The sequence below is a fragment of the Rhopalosiphum padi genome, chromosome 2 (genome assembly GCF_020882245.1).
Source record: "Rhopalosiphum padi isolate XX-2018 chromosome 2, ASM2088224v1, whole genome shotgun sequence".
NCBI classification, from domain to species: Eukaryota; Metazoa; Arthropoda; class Insecta; order Hemiptera; family Aphididae; genus Rhopalosiphum; species Rhopalosiphum padi.
Window position 1 is genome coordinate 37,771,749 of NC_083598.1, and position 20,496 is coordinate 37,792,244.

The 20,496-nt window shown below is 27.5% G+C and overlaps 4 protein-coding genes across 4 annotated transcripts; 2 read left to right on the forward strand and 2 right to left on the reverse strand.

The window, feature by feature from the left end:
- LOC132919983 (actin-related protein 2/3 complex subunit 2) lies at nucleotides 1-3,205 on the forward strand. The gene is made up of 6 exons (XM_060981955.1): nucleotides 1-212; nucleotides 281-374; nucleotides 440-726; nucleotides 785-1,005; nucleotides 1,175-1,379; nucleotides 2,991-3,205. The coding sequence occupies exons 1-6, from the start codon at nucleotides 139-141 to the stop codon at nucleotides 3,016-3,018; spliced, it is 909 nt and encodes a 302-aa protein (XP_060837938.1). The 5' UTR covers nucleotides 1-138; the 3' UTR covers nucleotides 3,019-3,205.
- A 95-nt stretch (nucleotides 3,206-3,300) lies between these two features.
- On the reverse strand, nucleotides 3,301-12,935 carry LOC132919977 (vacuolar protein sorting-associated protein 11 homolog). The gene is made up of 17 exons (XM_060981949.1): nucleotides 12,470-12,935; nucleotides 12,246-12,314; nucleotides 11,115-11,288; nucleotides 10,693-11,052; nucleotides 10,533-10,619; nucleotides 9,943-10,100; nucleotides 8,994-9,363; nucleotides 8,762-8,908; nucleotides 8,491-8,679; nucleotides 8,294-8,401; nucleotides 8,124-8,222; nucleotides 7,821-8,047; nucleotides 7,584-7,756; nucleotides 4,940-5,141; nucleotides 4,774-4,869; nucleotides 4,536-4,623; nucleotides 3,301-3,717 (listed from the first exon to the last, which is right to left on the reverse strand). Exons 1-17 carry the CDS (start codon nucleotides 12,482-12,484, stop codon nucleotides 3,361-3,363), a joined length of 2,919 nt encoding a protein of 972 aa, XP_060837932.1. The 5' UTR covers nucleotides 12,485-12,935; the 3' UTR covers nucleotides 3,301-3,360.
- Nucleotides 12,936-13,005: 70 nt separating this feature from the next.
- Nucleotides 13,006-17,537, forward strand: LOC132919978 (protein lin-54 homolog). The gene is made up of 10 exons (XM_060981950.1): nucleotides 13,006-13,574; nucleotides 14,555-15,027; nucleotides 15,109-15,318; nucleotides 15,548-15,700; nucleotides 15,778-15,990; nucleotides 16,059-16,295; nucleotides 16,355-16,480; nucleotides 16,538-16,761; nucleotides 16,824-17,243; nucleotides 17,334-17,537. The coding sequence occupies exons 1-10, from the start codon at nucleotides 13,562-13,564 to the stop codon at nucleotides 17,515-17,517; spliced, it is 2,253 nt and encodes a 750-aa protein (XP_060837933.1). The 5' UTR covers nucleotides 13,006-13,561; the 3' UTR covers nucleotides 17,518-17,537.
- A 170-nt stretch (nucleotides 17,538-17,707) lies between these two features.
- Nucleotides 17,708-19,872, reverse strand: LOC132919981 (ribosome biogenesis protein BRX1 homolog). Its single transcript, XM_060981954.1, has 6 exons — nucleotides 19,686-19,872; nucleotides 18,691-18,846; nucleotides 18,509-18,629; nucleotides 18,190-18,450; nucleotides 18,038-18,132; nucleotides 17,708-17,978 (listed from the first exon to the last, which is right to left on the reverse strand). The coding sequence occupies exons 1-6, from the start codon at nucleotides 19,797-19,799 to the stop codon at nucleotides 17,793-17,795; spliced, it is 933 nt and encodes a 310-aa protein (XP_060837937.1). The 5' UTR covers nucleotides 19,800-19,872; the 3' UTR covers nucleotides 17,708-17,792.
- Between the last annotated feature and the right edge of the window lie 624 nt (nucleotides 19,873-20,496).

Below are 20,496 nucleotides of genomic sequence, written 5' to 3' on the forward strand. Positions count from 1 at the left end.
ACAATTTATCCATAAATTATATAAAAAAAAATTCGCCCATGTATATTCTAATATAGATTTTTTACTCAACTAAATCAATTATAATTAAATGTCTATTTAGTCTTTGTATTATCGTTTGTTTCATTTGTCAGTAAAATCATGATATTGTTAGAAACAAATAACCGCGTTGTTGAAGAATCCATCAGTGTGAGAATTAAAAATGCTTTGGCAGGGTATGTCATTCTTTTTACTATACGCTACGTCTACTAATGATATTCTATTTATTATGTTTACATTGTAGAAATAAGCCGGAAAACACAAATATATTCATATCGGATTATGCAGGAGTATTATTTCACATTTCAAATTTAGAAGGCCAAAAAAATCAGCTTAGGGTGAGTATGATGCCTAATGCTGTTATTAGAAACGATTTATAATATGAATATTTATTATACGGCAGGTGAGCATAGCTTTGAAATTCTATGCCGAACTCCAACAACACGGAGCAACTGAACTATTAAACCGTGTGTATGGGTCATATGTCACAGAACCAGAATCGGGTTTTAATTTTTCTTTGCTAGTTGACCTAGAAAAAATTCCAGATGACTGGGAATTGTTAGTGAAAAAAATTGGTCAATTTAAACGTAATTGTTTTGCTTCAGTATTTGAAAAGTATTTTGACTTTCAAGAAAAAGGAGAAGAAGGCCATAAAAGAGCTGTGATTAATTACCGAGAAGATGAGACTATGTGAGTGGTAAATTGATTTTATGTTTGAAATATTTTTAAAACAATTCTTATGTATTAGGTATGTGGAAGCAAAAGCAGATCGTGTAACTGTTGTATTCAGTACAGTATTCAGAGATAGTGATGATATAGTTGTAGGTAAAGTCTTTATGCAAGAATTGAGAGAAGGCAGACGAGCTAGTCAAACTTCACCTCAAGTTTTGTTTACGCACAAAGAACCACCGCTTGAACTGCAAGATACTAATGCTCGTGTTGGTGATGAAGTAGGATATATAACATTTGGTAAGAAAGTTTCCCTTGGTATTAATAGATTACATAATATTTAAAAGAAAACAACAGTGCTATTGGAAAACAATGAACATTTTATTTTTTAATTAATTTAATTTTAGTTTTATTAAATCAGAGAACAGTTAAAAGAATATAATAACTAATTTTTCTTTATTAATTTTAGTGTTATTCCCGAGACACACTAATCGTGCAGCTCGTGAAAATACTATTAATTTGATTCATATGTTCCGTGACTATCTACATTACCACATTAAGTGCACGAAAGCATATATACATTCTTGTATGCGAGCAAAAACAACTGACTTCATTAAAGTGCTTAACAGAGCTAGACCAGAATCTAAAAAATCTAACGAAAAGAAAACTATTAGGTAAGTAAAATTTAAAAACATAGTTTTTACTATTACTGTTTAATTACTTACATTTTAATTATAATGTAGATATAGAACATAGAACTTAAAATATATTTAGCTTCTTTCCTCTTATATGAAACCAATAATGAAAACAATTCTTAGTTATTTTATCAAACTACTTAATTTTGTATTATTTATTTTTAGGACTTATAAACTTAAAAAACTTCAATCATTTGTTATGATTTATTAATGATAAAAAGTTATTAAATGTGTCTAAATAAAAAAGAATATAATCAAAGTAGATGCAGTTAAAACAACAAACTTAAAATTGGTTATATGTCTTAAAAAAAAGTTTATTTGGCAATACAGAAAGATAAACACATATGTATAAAATAATTTAGTCAATATTATTATTTAGTTTATTTAAATAATTAAATAATCAATAATTTGTGAAACAACAAAAATTCATAAAAACTTACTTGTATATTTCATACCAAGTAATAACAACTATAATCAAAAATAATAGGTGAAAAATATTCTGAAAATGTAAATAGTAATTTTTTTTTTTAAATAATAATAGTTTATTATTAGTAATGGGTCAAACCCTGATTTTTTAAATCGAACCGAACTTTAAATTATTTTTTCAAACTCGAAACGAATCTTCATATTTTCTACCAAACCAAACCGAACCTAGAATCATTTTAAGTCGAACTCAATATTTTTTATCATTATTATTAATTATTATAAATGGTATATAAGGTGCCTGTTACCGTTTATAACTTTCTATCGCCAATAGTCTAATTATTTCTAAATAATGATTAATCAATTTTTATTTTTTTTAAATAACTTTTGAAGAATTGTACAAATATTTGGTCTTTGAACTATCATGGTCAGTAAGTCTGGTTCAAAAAATATTTTCAAGTTCGATTTTTGAACAGTAAAATATGTTTGATAGTTCGGTTTGAATTTTTTTCGTGCTGAGTTCGAATTTTGAATCGAACCGAACATCAAGGGTTTGGTTCGGTTTGAGATTCAAACAGTTTGACCCATCACTATTTATTATATTATTTATAAATATTGACCAATTAAATTACCTAATTTGATGTATTGGGTAGTGTACTTAATGACATAAGTATAAGTATTTAATATTTTACAAAATAATAATGCTTAAATTTGATGAGAATAGAAGAGAGATGCATATATATATAAATAAAAAATTTTTTTTTGGAAAAGTTGTTTTCCACCCTTCTCCAGTTCAACTACTGGGTATGCTATTGGTATTAGTTTGGAGGAATATAATACTAATATGTATACTATAATATGTTACTTTGATATTATGTTCCATACTACTTTGCTTGATAATATTATTGGTCTTTCTATTTCATTAATTGCTGAAGTAAATTATTTGTGTAGTAAATTGGTATTGGTACAGGAACAATTGATGCCAATCAGTACCATGATTAATTAGTGAATAATTCATACGTCAAAAATAAATCTATTCTAAATTACATTCTATTAATTCAAAATACCATATATTTTTTATCGCCACATTGAGTAGTTTTTCTTTTCAGAAAATTAAATTATTATTTAAATTTACTAATATAATAACTGTAATTGTTAATGTTTTAGTGGCAGATCATTCATTCGAAAGGACTGAAAAAATATTTTACCTTTTCAAATATTGTATAATTAATAATAAATAATGAAAACATTGAATTTATCTTAAATTAATGTTAACAACATCGATTTTTAGTCTAGTATGTATAAATATTGTTAGCTAATATAACTAACCATTGTTTTAAATTTATAAATAGTAAAAATAAAGTTGTGTATTCATCTTTCAATTTTTTTTTTAAATTTTATTATTATTATTATTATTATTATTATATATATCATTTATTTAATTGAAACAATAGTATTGCATTTATATTAATTTAAATTACAATAATAAATTATTTATTTATTTATAAGTTGTTATTAATTAGACTTTAATTTACAATTAAGTGTCATCTGCAAAAGGATTTTTACTTTCATCATACTCATCTTTGAATGGATTTTTATTATCATCGTATTCCATATTATCGCCATCTTCATCAAATGGATTTGTGTTTTGTTGTTGTATATTATGTACGGATAATATTGGACTCAGTCTCGGTGGTGTTTGTACAACAGGAACCACAGGTTTAGGTGTTAATACTACAGGAGATGATACCAATTTTGATTTAGCTAGTTCATTTTCAACTATAGATAGATCATCAAATAAGCATCGACCAAAGTATTCAGATATTAGTGAAAAACAATCTGTGGCTCGTTCTAGCTGATTATGGAATTCTTTATTATAATCTTTTATCTGGCCCTAAATAAAAATAAATTTAACATAAAATTTATTTATATAAACATATATGTATTATATATATATATTAAAATAATCATGGTAAGATAACTTGATCAGCAGTATAACACTAAACAACAGTTTTCAACAATTAGTATTGTCAATCTCAGGGCCGGTGAGAACTTTGGTGGGCCCCAAGGCTCATTAATTCCGGGCTCTTTTACTTATATATACTTATTTTACTGAGATATATTTAGCATTATTGCACTAATAAAACTGTACAAATAAAAAACTGATATAAACTATTTTTTTTAAAAATAAAAATAAGAATAATTTTGGTAGTTAAAAAATTGTCAATTGTTTAACACGCAACATCGTAAATTCAACCCACTTAATGAAGCGTATCTAAAATACATGCGTAGTATTTACTTAATTTAATTTAAATAATTATTTGACATATAAGTTACACAAGTACATTTCTAAATTTAAAATATTATATTTCTTTAAATGTTCATGTTATTTCCATAGTACTAATAATTGTTTAAGGGTAGCTTATGGTAATGATTAAAAATAAAAATATACAAAATTGAAAATAGTAATAATGTTAAGTTTAAATTAAATTTTTTTTTAAATTTTAGATCATCAAAATTATTCTTTTTTAATGCTCTATATTATCGCACAATTAAATTTTTTTTTTTAGTTGTTTTATCCTTTTAGTATTCTTAATTATGAACTGATAGTTTATTGTTATATACATAGAATATTTTACTAACAAATAACAATTCAACCACTTGAATGGTTCACCAAGCTATAAGACAACAACTGTATATTATTAAAATTACCTGAGTTCGTATGATATCCATTATTTGTTTATTGTTAGGAGTACATGCTGGACAATCATCATCACTTTCTGAAAAAGCTTGGAAACAGCTAAAATAAAAATAAATGTAACAAAAAACAATATTAAATAAAATAACAACTGAGTCTATTGCCTCTTATGATGGTAAAATATTAAAATAATAGAAAAACAAAAAAATGAGATATTCATGATATGAATGTAATAATTAAATGTTTACTAACTGTTGATGGTATGAATGTTGACACATAAAATGTATACTGGGAAGTTCTAATTGGTTATTGCAAGCACTACAACGTAAACCTTGAAAGACAACCGCACTAAAAAATAAATATTCATTTTTAAATTGAATACGTAATAAGTTATTATTAGATATGAATGTGTAAGTACCAATTTTTTAATTTTTCTATGGTGTGTTTTAAGTTTTCTGTATCTTTTTGATATTTATCAACCATTTCTTTATCCTTTTCAAGTATTTTTTTTTCAGCACCAAACAAACTAGTAAGATAAGCTCTAGCATGGCCAATATTAAAAGTTTTAGATTTAGCCAATGATGTGATAGTAAAATGAGCTGACAGGAGAGATTTTTTTTCTATAAAAACAGTTAATTTTAATTAATATTTTAAAGTGATCTAAAGTAAAAATTGATTGACATGTATTTGAGTTCTTTGAAAAATGTCTGGAACAGCTGGTCAGTAGTTGTACCTGCTTATTTGTCAGTGTATAAGGAATTCTGGACAAAAAAATGATATTTGAAAAGATGTCCAAGCACATTTTTTTAGTCGGACAAAAAGTCCAAAAATAATAATTATTCAATTCACAAATATATCTATATAATTACAAATTTCAAGTATAAAACATTTAAACATAACAAAAACCCACTATTTAGGTATACAGCGGATTTTGCTTGATGTGGGCACGTTGGGACTAGCCCTGTTTGCCCACATTAAGCGCGGTTGCTCATAAAAACCGAAATTAGTTAAAAAAAAAAAAAGTTATAATATCAATGAAGTCAACAAAATCCTTTTCTGCATAAATTTTTATTTTTTTCCGATAAAAATGTACTTATTGTATAAAAACACCAGGATGATGGGAAGAATATTTAAAAAAATATTCAAGTTAAACTACCCCTAAAAGTGGATTAAGAGTTAATTTGGGCACAAAATTAGTTTATGATAAATTTCAATAAATATTTTATTTCTATACTTATTTTTAAAATATTCCGGACAAAAAGTACTACAAGATAGTATTTTTTTTATCTAAGATCGGTAGTATCATTAGTATCAAATTGTGATTGTTGTAACATTAAGTACTACCCACTTTTTACTTTGCACAACAATAATATTTTTAGTCGTTTATTTTTCATCTGGAGTTCATAATTTTACCACTAGGTAGATTTACCTTACATCAAAATTGATCGCCTTTTTGTGCCAAATCTGGCCGTATATGCAGCAACGTTGTAACTATATTTTAAAAAATAGAAATGATGAAAAACTAAATTTGTGCATTTTTGGTATAATATGCAGAAAAGGGTTGTAAGGTTTAAATTGTAATGCTTTTTATTACTTTCAATAAACACAATCTCATAGATACAAGTGATACAACGAAACCCGATTAAATTAGTCGTTTTTAAATACATATGTGTATATTCTATCACTATGATAAAATAAAAATTGCCCACATAAACTAAATCGAGTGCTCATATTACGCAGTTTTTTTTTAACCTTGTTAATATACATTTATATTGGGACCAGACCATTTTGCCCATATTAAGCGGATGCCCATATTAACCGGTGCCCACATCAGATGGAATCCACTGTATTTGCTTATTGCAGTTATATATCTACAGTTTATTTACCAAGAGAGTAATTTAGTAAGTTAGTAGGTCATAAGAAAGCCTATAGCAGAGGTCACCAACTCATTTTTATGGAGGTCTGTTTTGAAATTTACCATACTGGCCGCGTTCCCTAACAGTTTTAATAATTTACACACGTTAATAAATACATTTTTTTTAAATTAGTATTTATATTGATTTATCTATGCATTTGTTCAATACAGATTAGTTTAATTTTTTTGTCGTAATATAAATTTTATATGACACACTTATAATTTTTATTTATTTATATAATAAAAATTTTAAAATCTACTCCGCAGATAAGGGCCCGTAAAAAAATGTTCACGGTCCACCAGTTGGTGACCCCTGGCCTATAGGCTATAATAAATATTATTACCACAATAATTGATTTAGATCTATATTTAATAAATGTTTATGAAAGTATAATACTTTCATCTTACCAATGTAATGGATTATGAACAGAAAATTAAAAAAATATATTTTAAGTAAGGTCATTTTATTTTTTTATAGTAACTTTTAGATGTTAAATTTTTTTTTAAATATTAATTTTTGTTGTCATACATATGTACATTAAAAACATGTACACAAATCTCAATTTTATTTTTCAACACTACACTTCAAACATGATATGATTAATTCTTGCAAAATCTAGAACAATAGTTTTGCACATTTAATTATAGACATAGTCATCCAATAATTTGAAAACAAATATTCAAATTTTATTTTATTAATAATTTGTATTTTTTGACTCTATTAAACTTGAAAAATGTGCTAGGACATTTTTGGCTAATTACTATGGATTAGTATCCACCACAAGAAATTCTGAATTAATACATATACATTTGTAATGATCAGGGCTTGAAAGTTCAAGCAAATGCATACATTTTTTGGTAAATCATATAAAAACAAAAGTAAGATATAAATTTGTTTCACACTTTTCTGTGATGTTGCATAAAAAATACAATTTTGTTAATTTATGCTATTTAGAGCTATTTTAGTTTTCTTAAGTGCATATTAAAGTATTTCAATGTACTCTTTAGTGCTATAACTTCCGAGCCCTGGTGATGATTAACATTATACATATCACTAATATATCTTTTCTCTACTTTGTCCAGTGAAAAAAAAACAGATTTATACAATTTACTATTTAGTGTTAATATAATAATTTGGAGTACATACCAATTTCGTTTAATATTTCTTCCAACATAAAGGGTGGAAACATGTCATCTACCATTGCTGTATTAAATACTAATATCCATAATTTTGGTTCTACTTGTCCATATCTCCTACAACATTCTACTGCACCAATATAATCATTTAAAGACAAGAAATAGCGAATTAATTTAGAGTACCTAAAAAAAAAATAATTTATAATGATTATAATGTTTGTAAGATTGTAATGAGTTTTTACTAAACTGTTTGTTGTGTTCAAAAATATAGACTATGGCAGGTTTAAATTCAAAAGACGTGGCCAAGATCAATACTTGATAATGATCACACATTTTAATATCAGCAGATTGTAGGATATTAATAATTTTCTTTTCAATTTTGCTACGATTTTCTTGATTGTTTTCATTTTTCCATACAATCAAACAATGTTCAATATATGTATTCAATAATGATGTAGACCATTTATCTAAAAACTTAAATAAATATATTAACTAAGTCATTCCGACTATTATTAAATATTACTTATTACTTTCTTTTCAAGTAACTTACATTATCAAAATGTTCCAAAAAATCCACTAAACATTCAGAGTCGTCTAGCAACAAATAAATGAAATCTTCAGGTTGAGCTAAATTTCCAGACAGGTCTACCTTAAAGAATGATATTACAATTTATATTTAATATACAAACTTTATTATCTTATAATAAATTAGGCATTTACATTGGTTGTAGTATACCAAGTGGAACATAATTTCTTCAAAAAACTGACAGTTTCTTTAGGAACATTTTCTATAAATACATTACTATATTGCTTAATTGTCTGCACTGACTGAAATTAATAAAATATCAACAATTATATTATTAAATTTTATATTTATTAGTGATTACTGATTACTTAATACAGCAATAACATGATACCTGATCAATGGAAAGTTTTTCAATATATTCTAAAGCAGATGTATATTCATGACGATCTTCTAAAAGTATTTTTATGTACAAAGAATGTCTATTATGTTTTTCTGCTAACGCAAGCGCATTTTCAGGCGATGACTGTCTACAAACTTTTATGGCAATATCCACATCAAAATCAATGTTTTCGTCTTTTATCTTAAATGAAAATAATTAAATTTAATATGTTAATTATTTTTATTGTAATTTATTAATTTAATATCTAAAATGTTATAATTACTACAATAAATTCTTGAAGTTTGTCTAAACTGTTTAATTTTGAATAGCAGTTGAACAATAATGTTGTATGATCTTTAGTGGCACTACCTGATTTATGTAAAGCATGCAAATATGTAGTTAAACTGTCTATATATTGAGAATCTAAAAACTAAAAATATATAGTACATTAATATTCAATTTTAATTGTTGCATAATTAAAAATAATTTAATAATTTAAATATTAAAATATTTACTTTTTTGATAACATAAGATGGTTCAAGTTTTCCAATTGTTTTAATATATTGTTCTACAGCACCACTGTGATCTCCTTTAGTATATAAATGATCACCATATTGACGAAATATATCAACCAGAGCTTGAGAATCATATTGCTGACATTTAGCCATACGTACCGCAACATCATACAAGTTTTTCTTAAATAATACAGTTAATTTTGATTGTAAATCTTTTTCTATTAACTGTGATAAACTTCCTTTAGTTGTTAAAATATACAATGATCCCCACTCTGGTAAAACTGATAAAATGTCTTGCATGGTAGTTGTATAAATTATAAATTTATTTTGAATATCCAATACAGTGATTGAAATAGATTCAATTTCATCACTGAAAAAATAATTTAAAGTAACAGTAAGCCACACGAAAAGCTAAGAGGAAAAATTTCTCATTAGATACCCAATATATTTTTTTATTTTTTTTTTAAACATGTATTTTAATAAGCTACGAATGAGGATACAAAAACAATTTGAACAACTATTAATATTTAAGTAGTTTAAGCTATAGCCTAGATTTTTTAATTAATATCATATATATTATATTACAATATTTTATTTATAAAAATTGTATTATATTATAGCTAATGGCCATCATAATTATACATTCCACATTGTAATTGTTATAATCAAGATTTTTATCGTCTGTATCACAATATAGTAGTATTAAAATATAAGAGTTGTATATAGTGCAAATGACTGCAATTTAAAATATGACTATTAGTGCTTCCTACACCTACTGTAGACTCCAAGCTAATAGGGGAAAAATATTAAGTATAACAATTAGTTGCTCCCTGCAAAAAGTAAAGGCCTGCCAGCTGTAAATGGGGGGGAAAAAAAATCAAAAAATATGATAGGTAACTAAAGTAAATTAATACCGCCATAAATCAAGATACTGTTAAATAAATCTTACGAATGTTTTGTTGTAGTAGAGACAGTAATAGCATTCAAAGGTTTTCCTCTTTCTTTAGATACTATAATTAAATAATTTCGAAACCATTGAAGAATAATTTTTTGACCTCCAACAACATAGCATGGTCCACGACTGTCAACTGTATAACAATATATGGCCTAAAATAAAATTAACAAAAAGTGTAACCTAGAATTATTTTGAAAGTATATGTCATGTAATAATAAACCATGCAACAAGATCTTTGATAAGTTATTAGTAAAGACCGAATTTTGCATAAAATGTAAATAGTATTTTCTATATTATATATATATATGCAGTCAATGAATTTTCATGACTTATTTGATCAATAAAATTAAAAATTGATTTAAGTACACACCAATAACAAATGCATGATGTAGAGTGTCAAATTTTAATCATACAAGTATAACCAAAACATTTTTTTTAACTTTCAAATTTAATGTATATTTCGTATTTAATCTTTCTTATTTTTACTTATATAAGAGCATATTAAATCATTATTACTGCAAGCAAATCCGGTCTTTACTTTTAGTTACAAAAAAAATTATGATGTGTATATTTCAAGGGCTTACATCTTCTTTTGCAATCATAAAATGACTATCAGGTCCATTCACTAACACAGAACACTTGAAGTCACATCCTACAGCATCCAAAACAGTCTAAAACAAAGCATTTTTTAAACATCTTAATGTATTAAAATATAATAAGAGTAACAATTATTTATAAATATACCATAGGACAAGAATCTTTGGAAGTAACATTAAATTGTTGAACAGATGAGGCAGTAGACACAAAAAGATACCATTGATCCTTGCTAACACATTTGAAAGCCATTCCAGTTATACCTTGGCCCAACTCTTTTAACATCTTGGGCTTAGAATTTCGATCTCTAGATAAATCTCCTTTGAATAATGCTATACAACCATCTGCAAATCCAATGGCCATTAACAAACGATTGTCAGTTGCACACAATGTAGTAGGTTTTTCAGATTTTGATAGTTTTGTTGACCGTATACATATTGGAGTACTTTGACGATCTCTTCGTTCTAAATCCCAAACTTTGAGGATAGAATTGGTATTTGGTTCATCTTCCTAAATATAATAGTATAGGTATATAATAAATATTATAATGAATAAATATAGAAAATACTCACACCAATAGTAACTAAAATACTACTATATTGTAATTGTGTAGAAAGAAGCACAACAGATTGATAGGCTCGAAACGTAGTAACTTGAAATGTACGTGTAATTAAATGAACTAAGCCATCATCATCACATGTTACTAAATGACCATGTCCACTACTCGTAGAAGTTATTTTAGAATTCTAAATAAACAGAACTAAGTATTAGAAATTAAACTCAATAAAATTTTAAAAGGAATAATCTAAATTTGTGAATTCATTTAAATACTTTTTAAAAACAAAAAATACAAATTTTATTATGTTTAAATTCAGAATAGAAACAAGGAATTTTCTGGATTAAGCAATGGGAGTTGTTACTATATACTTTTTCAATTAAAAGTATTGCATGTAGTCTAATTAACAAATTTAAAATTGGATATAAACATGACAAATTATAGAATTAAAGGCAATTACTTATTTTTTTACATTTTGAAGACACTTTATTTTTCTTGAAAAACATTAAAATAATAATAAAATATTAAAATAAAAATAATTTTAAATAAATCTGTTACGACTTGACTACAGTTAAATTTTGTACAGTATATGTTTTTGAATTCATATGATTATTTAATTTTGCTTTTAGATTGATTATAGACATAAAATTCTATAATGTATACCTATAGGCTATAAGATTAATGCTTTAAACGATTTAAAAAATACTTTCACTAGTAGTTAACCAAATAGCTGTTATTCAGTGGCGTGTCTAGGACAAAATAATTGGGTAAGCCAGTTTTATTGTGTAGTGTGTAAGTGTGTTTATAATTAATAGGGAAGATTTTCCCTATCATATGGGATATGAGTATGGTAATAATATTCAATAATAAATATTAATAATATTAATAGTAACATTTTTATTTTTGATAAAAAAAAACCAAACAGTCAAATAAAAATTGAGTAAGATTGGGCCTAGTCGGCCTACCCTGTAAACACACCACTGCTGTTAATATAAATAAAAATAAAAAAATACTTTAATATCATAGTTTATAAATGATTTTATTTTTGATTGAAAGCATTTATAGCGTTGCAAAAACTATAAATATAAGACTATTTTCTCATAAAATTTGGTGGAAAATATAATTAGAAATTAACAAAATTACATACACCAATTGTTTCAGATATTTTTTTTGAATCTGCATTGTGAATGATGTCGAAAAAATTAAATTTTCGCCACTGAAAAATAACAAAAAATTAAATAGGTAAATAAATTGTTTGAAATGGCAATATTACAGTCCTGACTGTATAACATATTTCGGTCTATTTTTTATAGTTAAATAAGAAGTACCTATTACAACAATCAAATTCAAATCAAAAAAATATAAACTCACTTCTAAAAAAGACATGATAGTTATTTAAGTTTTTTACTAAAACGTAAGAAAAAAAACTAATCACAAAATTAAACTTGGAAGCCGGGAGGACTTGGTGAAACAGTTGATACGATTGTCAGAATATATTATAATAATTAAAACAAATAACTCAGTAAATTACAAGTCAAAACTAAACAGTAAACAACTGAACGGAATGAAGATCATTTTTACCGCCCATTACAAATTACAATATTATGTTCGATAGTGGTCTACTGCCTACTGGTCTGGTGGAATTTGTAATTTGTAAGGCGTATCGCCATAAATTCGGTTGTTATTTGTTAATTGTCTAAAAAATGTCATCTGATAACGTTATCACTTATCTTAGTTGTTGGGCGGCATCAGCGGTAATCAATACGGTAACTAAATACAACCACGACCGTGGTGGGTTTGAATAGTGTATAATCACTTTACCAGTGACCAGTAACCGCAAGCCAAGTTGACTTTTGAATATTTGAAAAAAAAGCCCACTTTGAACGCGCTTGCCCTACAAGTTATTACAGACTGTCGACGGTTATCATAAACTGTAAATCCCGGAGCTTTTTAGGCAAGTCCGATTTATGCTTTTGAAAATTTTTAACGGGGACTTGACTTCTGTCACTAGTAAGTATTTTAGTGTTCATGGCCCGTGATCTCGTAGACGAAGAATCGGGCGCCCATTTTCGCGTATTGTTGTTGTTATCGAATGTGCCTACGTATCGGACGAATGCGATTGGTCGGTGGTAAAAATTTTTTGAAAATCAAATATGGTGTTACAACGCTCCAAAAACGCGCACTTTTTCACAATCGATGTCCGCCAAATACGGTCTATACGCGCGCCGCCATCGGCTTTAGAGTGTCCACAAACGACTTCCACTCACTACTGACCATCGGGCAGCATTAGCTGGACCGGGGCGTGACCAACGACGAAGACTGGATTCGTTCCCGACAGTCGATCATAGAATCTCCAGGGAGACGCGACCGACGAGCAAAGGATTCTACGGGACACGACTTCAAGGCGTTGGAGATCAATCAAACTTTCATTATCCGTCCATTTCTTCCGATTCCCATCCAACCATGTCTAACGCAGGTAGGTACAAACTGAGGGTACCCCTGATGACAAAAATTATTGGGTATACTCTGGTTCCTCTCCACTGGCCCATTATTTTTTCCTTTTAGTTTTTTTGGTCCCTTATAAAGTTCTGAAGTGTAACGTCTTGAATGTATTGTCCAAAATTTAACCAAATTATAAAAATAAAACGACATTTATGTATTTTATTATCATAGTTTGATAAAGTATTTCAATTTTATTGACCTTATTGTATAGTTAAGTTTTAAATTTTAGAAATAACTAGTTAACTTATAATTTTATCATAAAAATTATTTTGCTTAAGGTAAAGATATTCTTTGACAGTGTATGAAATGTAGACAATTATAAACTATGTAATAAATATTGATATTTTTAAAATTATCAGTGTAACAATACATTCATACATAGTCAACAAAAACAATGATAATGGTTTTATTAGTAATAGAATAGCTAGCTTCTACCAATTTAAAAACTTGGTTTCTTGATTTTATTCTTATACTCGTTTTAATGTTAGATCTTTTGATTAAAACCCATTAACCTAATCACTGTCTTTTCAATGTACATACAATTTATGCATTGTGACAAAAACAATTTAAAATCCATTAACCTGAATAACTAATCAATATTCAATATAGTATATTATTATCTTTATACATTTTAAATTGTTATAATTATAACTATGTTAAATGTTTAACTAATAACTAACTGATTTTGTATAAATCTTTAAAATTAATTCTTTTATACTAATTTTGAATTGTTATGACCTTAAAATTATTCATATTTCCCTTTTTAGAATCCAGAGGTCATTCACCTCAGTCAATCAGTAATAATATACATGAGTATATACAATTAATAACATTAAAATGCATACATTTAAAAAACTAAAAATATAAATCGACCAAATAAATACTTAATGAGAATTGTTATAAGACTATTGGTTTGGTTAAATTATATAACCTGTTATTTTGTTTTTACTTTAGATTTTGATAGTCAAGACCTGAGTGGTCCAAGTGTATTGGATGGCGATTACTTAACCATGTTAAGTACTTCAGACAAGTTAATGTCGGGTGAATTTGAAGCTCTCGAGCGACTACAAGCTGAACTAGATTTATTTGATGATCCAAATAGGACTGAAGAAATTGTGGAACAAATGGCTGTAGAAAACCATTTGGATTTAATTGAAGAAGAAGTTTGTAGTGATGCAGGTGATGTAACAAGAATCAAAGATGAAATAGAATCAGAAAATGAACTTATTGAAGATTCTGATCAACCTCAGTTGATGACTGAAGCACAAATTAAGTTAGAGACTATAGATTTAGATCAAGATGAAATAGTATCATTAAACCATTCTCAATCACATTCTCAGTCTGAAATGTTATCTATTAGTAGTTCAAGCGCCATAAAAAGAAGTGCACCACAAACAATGCATGGAAATCAGCAATCAAAAAAACCTGTATGATAGAACTTGAATAAAATAATCTAAAAAAATATGATCATTATTATTATTATTATTATTTTTTTTTTTTTTTTTTAGTTACTTACAAAAGTAATGGTTAATACATTACCAAGTACTAGTACTGGAAGAAATACTCAGCAGATTTTATTAAATGTTCCAATTGGACAACGTCCACAATTAGGTTCCACTAGAACTATAACACTTACACAAGCTCGTCAAATGGGTTTACTTGCTCCAGGTTGTCGACTCCAACCTGTAACTTCAAATCCAAACACAACTCAAAATAAAGTATGTTATAATTTTTTTTTAGTTTAAATACACAGTAGATGAATTATTGTGCTGTTACTAATTTAACAGTATCTGTTAAAATTCATAATTTCTCTATTTTAATGTCTTTCAATTCATGTTGTTTCTTAAAATACTTAACCAACTATTAAAAAGATGCTAAATAGTTATACATAAAATATTTCTTTTTTAACTTAAATTAAGACATTCTCTTTTTTATTATGAAATTTAGAATATGGTTGTAAATAAAATTTCGGGAACCATGAAGAAAGGAACAACAACTGGTACCATGAAGTCATCTGGACCTACTAAAATCTTGCCAGCACCAACTCTAATAACTACTAAAAGTCCAATGATGCAACAACAAAAAATTTTTATACGACAAGTAATTTCAAATAATAAATAACAATTATAGAATTATTAAATAGATGAATATATTTTAATATTTATTTATACTACCAGGGTAGTGTTTTCAAACAAGGTACACTAGTGTCAACTAGCAATGGTGCAAATCAGGTTATAAGATTACCATCTATTGTTAGCCAATCATCATCACCAGTATCAACTATCCAACATATACGACTTCCGACAGTTAATGCTTCAACTGTTGCCGGTTTACAACAAGTTAGAATGCCCGTAACTTCTGGAATACAACAAGTGATACCTAATAAACAAGTAATACAATTCAACAATAGTTTATTGTTATTAAAAGAATATATAACTGTATTTTTTAATTTTATTAGGTTCAATACATTAGACTAGTACCCACAACGTCTACAAGTAGTTTAGGTTCTTCAACTGTATCTGTAGTAACATCAACAACAACGACTACAGCACTTCCAAAGCAACCTCAAATAGTCACATTATCAACCACGACACCAAAATCAAATGTTAAAACTACAACTGTAGCTAAGACTTCTACAACAAACAATCAACAGCCAGTTACTAATCATATAAAAGTTTTTACTGCTTCATCACATGTACATATATACAATTAATATATTTTTTTTTTATTATAAAAATATTTAATTTTTCATAGACTGTGACATCTAGTCAACAAAGACCAATATTACCTGCAAGTAAGCCAAGTACAAGTTCATCTGTAGAATCAAAAAAATTAAGTAGTTCTAATATTCAATCAACTAACTCTGCAAGTTCTAAACAAGTTTGTTAAAACAAATTATACTTTTCTAAATTTTTCTCTAATATTATTATGATTTAGGTTTCAATGCCCAAAATCACAATCAAAGAAGAAATCATTGACGATGATATTCCTTCAAGAAAAGAAGATAAAGAAACAAACTTAACTACCCCTACTTTACCAAAGATTGGTAGACCATCATCTTCTGCCACTCCTGTGTTATCTGAAACAAAACCTAAATCAACGAGTGATGTGAATAAAACAAAAAAACCTTGTAACTGCACTAGATCACAATGCCTTAAACTGTATGTTAAATTCCTTAAACATTTTTAGAACATTATTGACAGGTTATTGTACATTGTTGTAGTTACTGTGATTGCTTTGCCAATGGTGAATTCTGTTATCAGTGTAACTGTAATTCATGTTACAACAACATGGAACACGAAGAGGATCGGGCACAGGCAATTCGCTCAGTATTAGATAGAAATCCAAATGCATTTAGGCCAAAAATCAAGAGCTTCGTTGGCCAAGCTGAGCGACAACATACCAAAGGATGTAACTGTAAGAGATCAGGATGTTTGAAAAATTACTGTGAATGCTTTGAAGCTCGTATAGCATGTTCACAAAACTGTAAATGTATTGGATGTCGTAATATGGAAGACGATTCGCATACTTCATTTGGAGACCATCCTGGATCTTTAAGTGTAGAACATTTAAAATCCAGAACAAAATCGGCTAATTTTGTAACATCATTTGGTAGCATGCAAGCTGCAAATGCTATACCAAGGTAAGAAATGTTATAAAACTATTGATACATATACTACATATTTAATTATTCTAAAAAACTGTTGCAATTAATAATTTTCTTATTTTTCAGTCAACCATTCAAATTTTTTACTAATGATGTAGTACAAGCAACATGCAGGTGTCTTTTAGCACGTGGCATGGAAGCTAAAAAATTAAATGCTGGTGCTGAGGAATGTCAACGTATAATAATCGAAGAGTTTGGGCAATGCCTTGTCAAGATCATGGAATTAGCGTCTGAAAAATCTTTTTTATAGTCAAATACATTTTTTTTAGATTATATATGTATAGTCTACTTTAATTCTAAATTGTACCCAAATTGAATTTAGTTTGTGTATAATTGCTCGCTTATTAGTATAAATTTAATTATATTATTTGTTGTGTGTTGGAAAATTCTGTACATAATTTTTTTTATGTATACGTACATATTTTTTTAAGTCATGTGCATATGGTATTCAAATGTTTTTATTTTCAAATTTTATTGACTTGTGTGTAAAACAAATTTCTTAATATATTTATTACAAATTTAACATTAAAAAGCCTTTTTGTTTTTAGCTACTAAATGTTGAGCCTTTTCCTTCACATTGCCATCTCTGAATATTTCATTTTCTGGTTTAACACGGAATGGTGCAAGCAGTTCCTTTGTTTTCTTCGCTTTACGCTGTATTTTGTTATTGGCATACTTGTCTTTCTTATTATCTTTCAATAAACGTCTTGTCTAAAAAAATATTTTAATTATACCTATGGAAGACATTTATAATTTTTCTTTCAAATTACCTTTGCTGGAGTAACATAAAATGGATTTTCCCACAGAGTTTCACCACAAAAACTTCCTTTAAAAATGCGAATCGGTTGCAAAACAAATCTTGGTCCTGCAAAACAATTAAATTAATTTAGAATATAATCTTGAAAATTAAAATTTCACTTACCAATTTCAGCTATTGCACCATTCTCGTCTAATATTTGATAATTCCTAAACCATATTCTATTATCTAATACAGAGAAGTTTAAAACATTGTCAACAAAAGGTTGACTCTTGGGATGATGGTCTGGTACACCAAATATTTGTACAAACATTTCTCGTAACAAAGAATATTGCGGATGCGCATCAAAAGAATTGTCAAATGACAACAATGGTCGTGATCCTTTTAAGCAATTGCCGGTTAATTTTAGTTCAGCACTTGTAAATACTATAATAACAAATAATTAAAAAGATGTTCCAATTTACATCATATTCAAATGACTTACTACTTTCCACATTAAACTTAATACTGGGCCCATCTGGCGAATTTGAAAACCACATGTATAAATCTCTTTGCAGTCTGCCATCAAATAAAATGCATTTATTGCAGTGAGACATCTTGCACATCTAAGAAAAATTAATTGTTTTAACAATGTTAAAAAAAGAAAGAATTGTTAATTTATCATACCTCATTGACTACAAACAAATTTTCTTTACGTTCCATCTTGTTTGCTGATTTTGCATGAGGCAACATTTTGATTATATCTTTCATCAAATGGCGGTGTTGAAAACTAATCCCACGAGTACCAAACACTAAAATTCGTTCTCTGTTTATCCATTTCGCCTAACATAAAAATAAATAATAATATAAAAGCTATAATTGAATGTATTTTATATTGGTTTGCTATATTACAGTCTGACTGTAAAATATTTAATCATCCGACTAATTGTGAAATAGAATTATCATACAATACATTCAAATAACAAAGCCCCTAACAAATATTTTTAGTATGTGATGAATGATGAATGATGATACAAATATTGGAACATTCTTACATATTACTTTAAGAAGATATCAGTTGAAATTTGAATACCTCTAACATTCTAGCAAAACCAATCTTTGCATTAATTATTAGTAATTTTATATAAAAACTGCTAAGTAAAGATATTATAATAAAAAATTACTGTTAAGAGTCATTTAAGTGTTTCTTTAATGGTTAAAAATGTAAAACTAAATTGGTTATTAATAATTTAAATTTAATAAAATATTTGGATTTTGAACCTTTTTTGGTGTTATTCCAACTAAGGAGGAATTATGTAAGTATTATTTCCCGTAATTTGAATAATTTGAAAAAATGGGAAAATAAAGTGGGTTTTTGATGTATCGAGTAAATGCAAATACAACGCTAACATTATCTTTACATAAAACAAATAGAAAACAACAATGAATCCGTAAATCCATAAACTTTAAGTTATAACACCAAATCATAAAAATTAACATACAATAATAGATATATTTTGAATGCGCGGTTTAAAGAACGATCTTTTAAACAGACAAGATCGAGTTTTCGATTATTTCACAAGCATTGATGCTGTAAGAATATAGCATAAACCGCACCTAGAGATGTGTGCGTCTACGTAAACAGAGAATATGTATAAGTAAAATTGAATTAAAAAACAAACCTTTTTGGTAACCGGTTCATCCGAGCGTCGGACGAGAGGTAAAATCACCTTCGACTCATCTTGTTTTTTTACTTCTTCCGCTTTTTGCTTCCTCTTCAAGCTTTTCTTCGCCATTTTCAAAAAAAATTAACAGTACAACACGTGCGATGGCCGATGTTTTGACTGTTGTAGTGTTGTCTGTTTTGAGTTTAGGTAGTTTCGTATTCTGATAAGTGATAACGGAATATTTAATAATCACATAACACGAGATAACGTTTAGTCCGTCTACTCAGAGTACCAACGTAACCGGCCCAATACGTACCATAAAGCTGAAGCAAAACATTAAATTACGAAATTATAAAAGGTAGGACGGTAGGTATCGATTACCTAGGTACTACATGAGACTGTGAGAGTAGTGAGTACAGACTACCAAGTACCAACTATCGAGTATCGACCATTCGACTTCAAAATTCAATTTTTAAGTTGTGTGCTGTATTAATTAGTGTATTACTGTCGCTGTAGTCGACCTCGACCATCAAAACGTTTCGGAGAATAAATTCGATTTTCGTTGACACTTTCCATACGAAAACTAATGATCCTTCGGTTTTTGAAACTAACCACTAAACAAATAATAACAACGAGTCGGAATTCCACGACTCCACGTGATTTTTAGTTTTTTAAACCACCGTCGATTAACGAATAAATGAATATTTCATACCTCATCATTTTTTACAGTTTAATTGGTCGCACCGTCGCAGTATCACAAGTGTATATTTACGAGCGTAATATTGTATTATGATTTATGATACAACAAAAACTATATGGGGCGTTT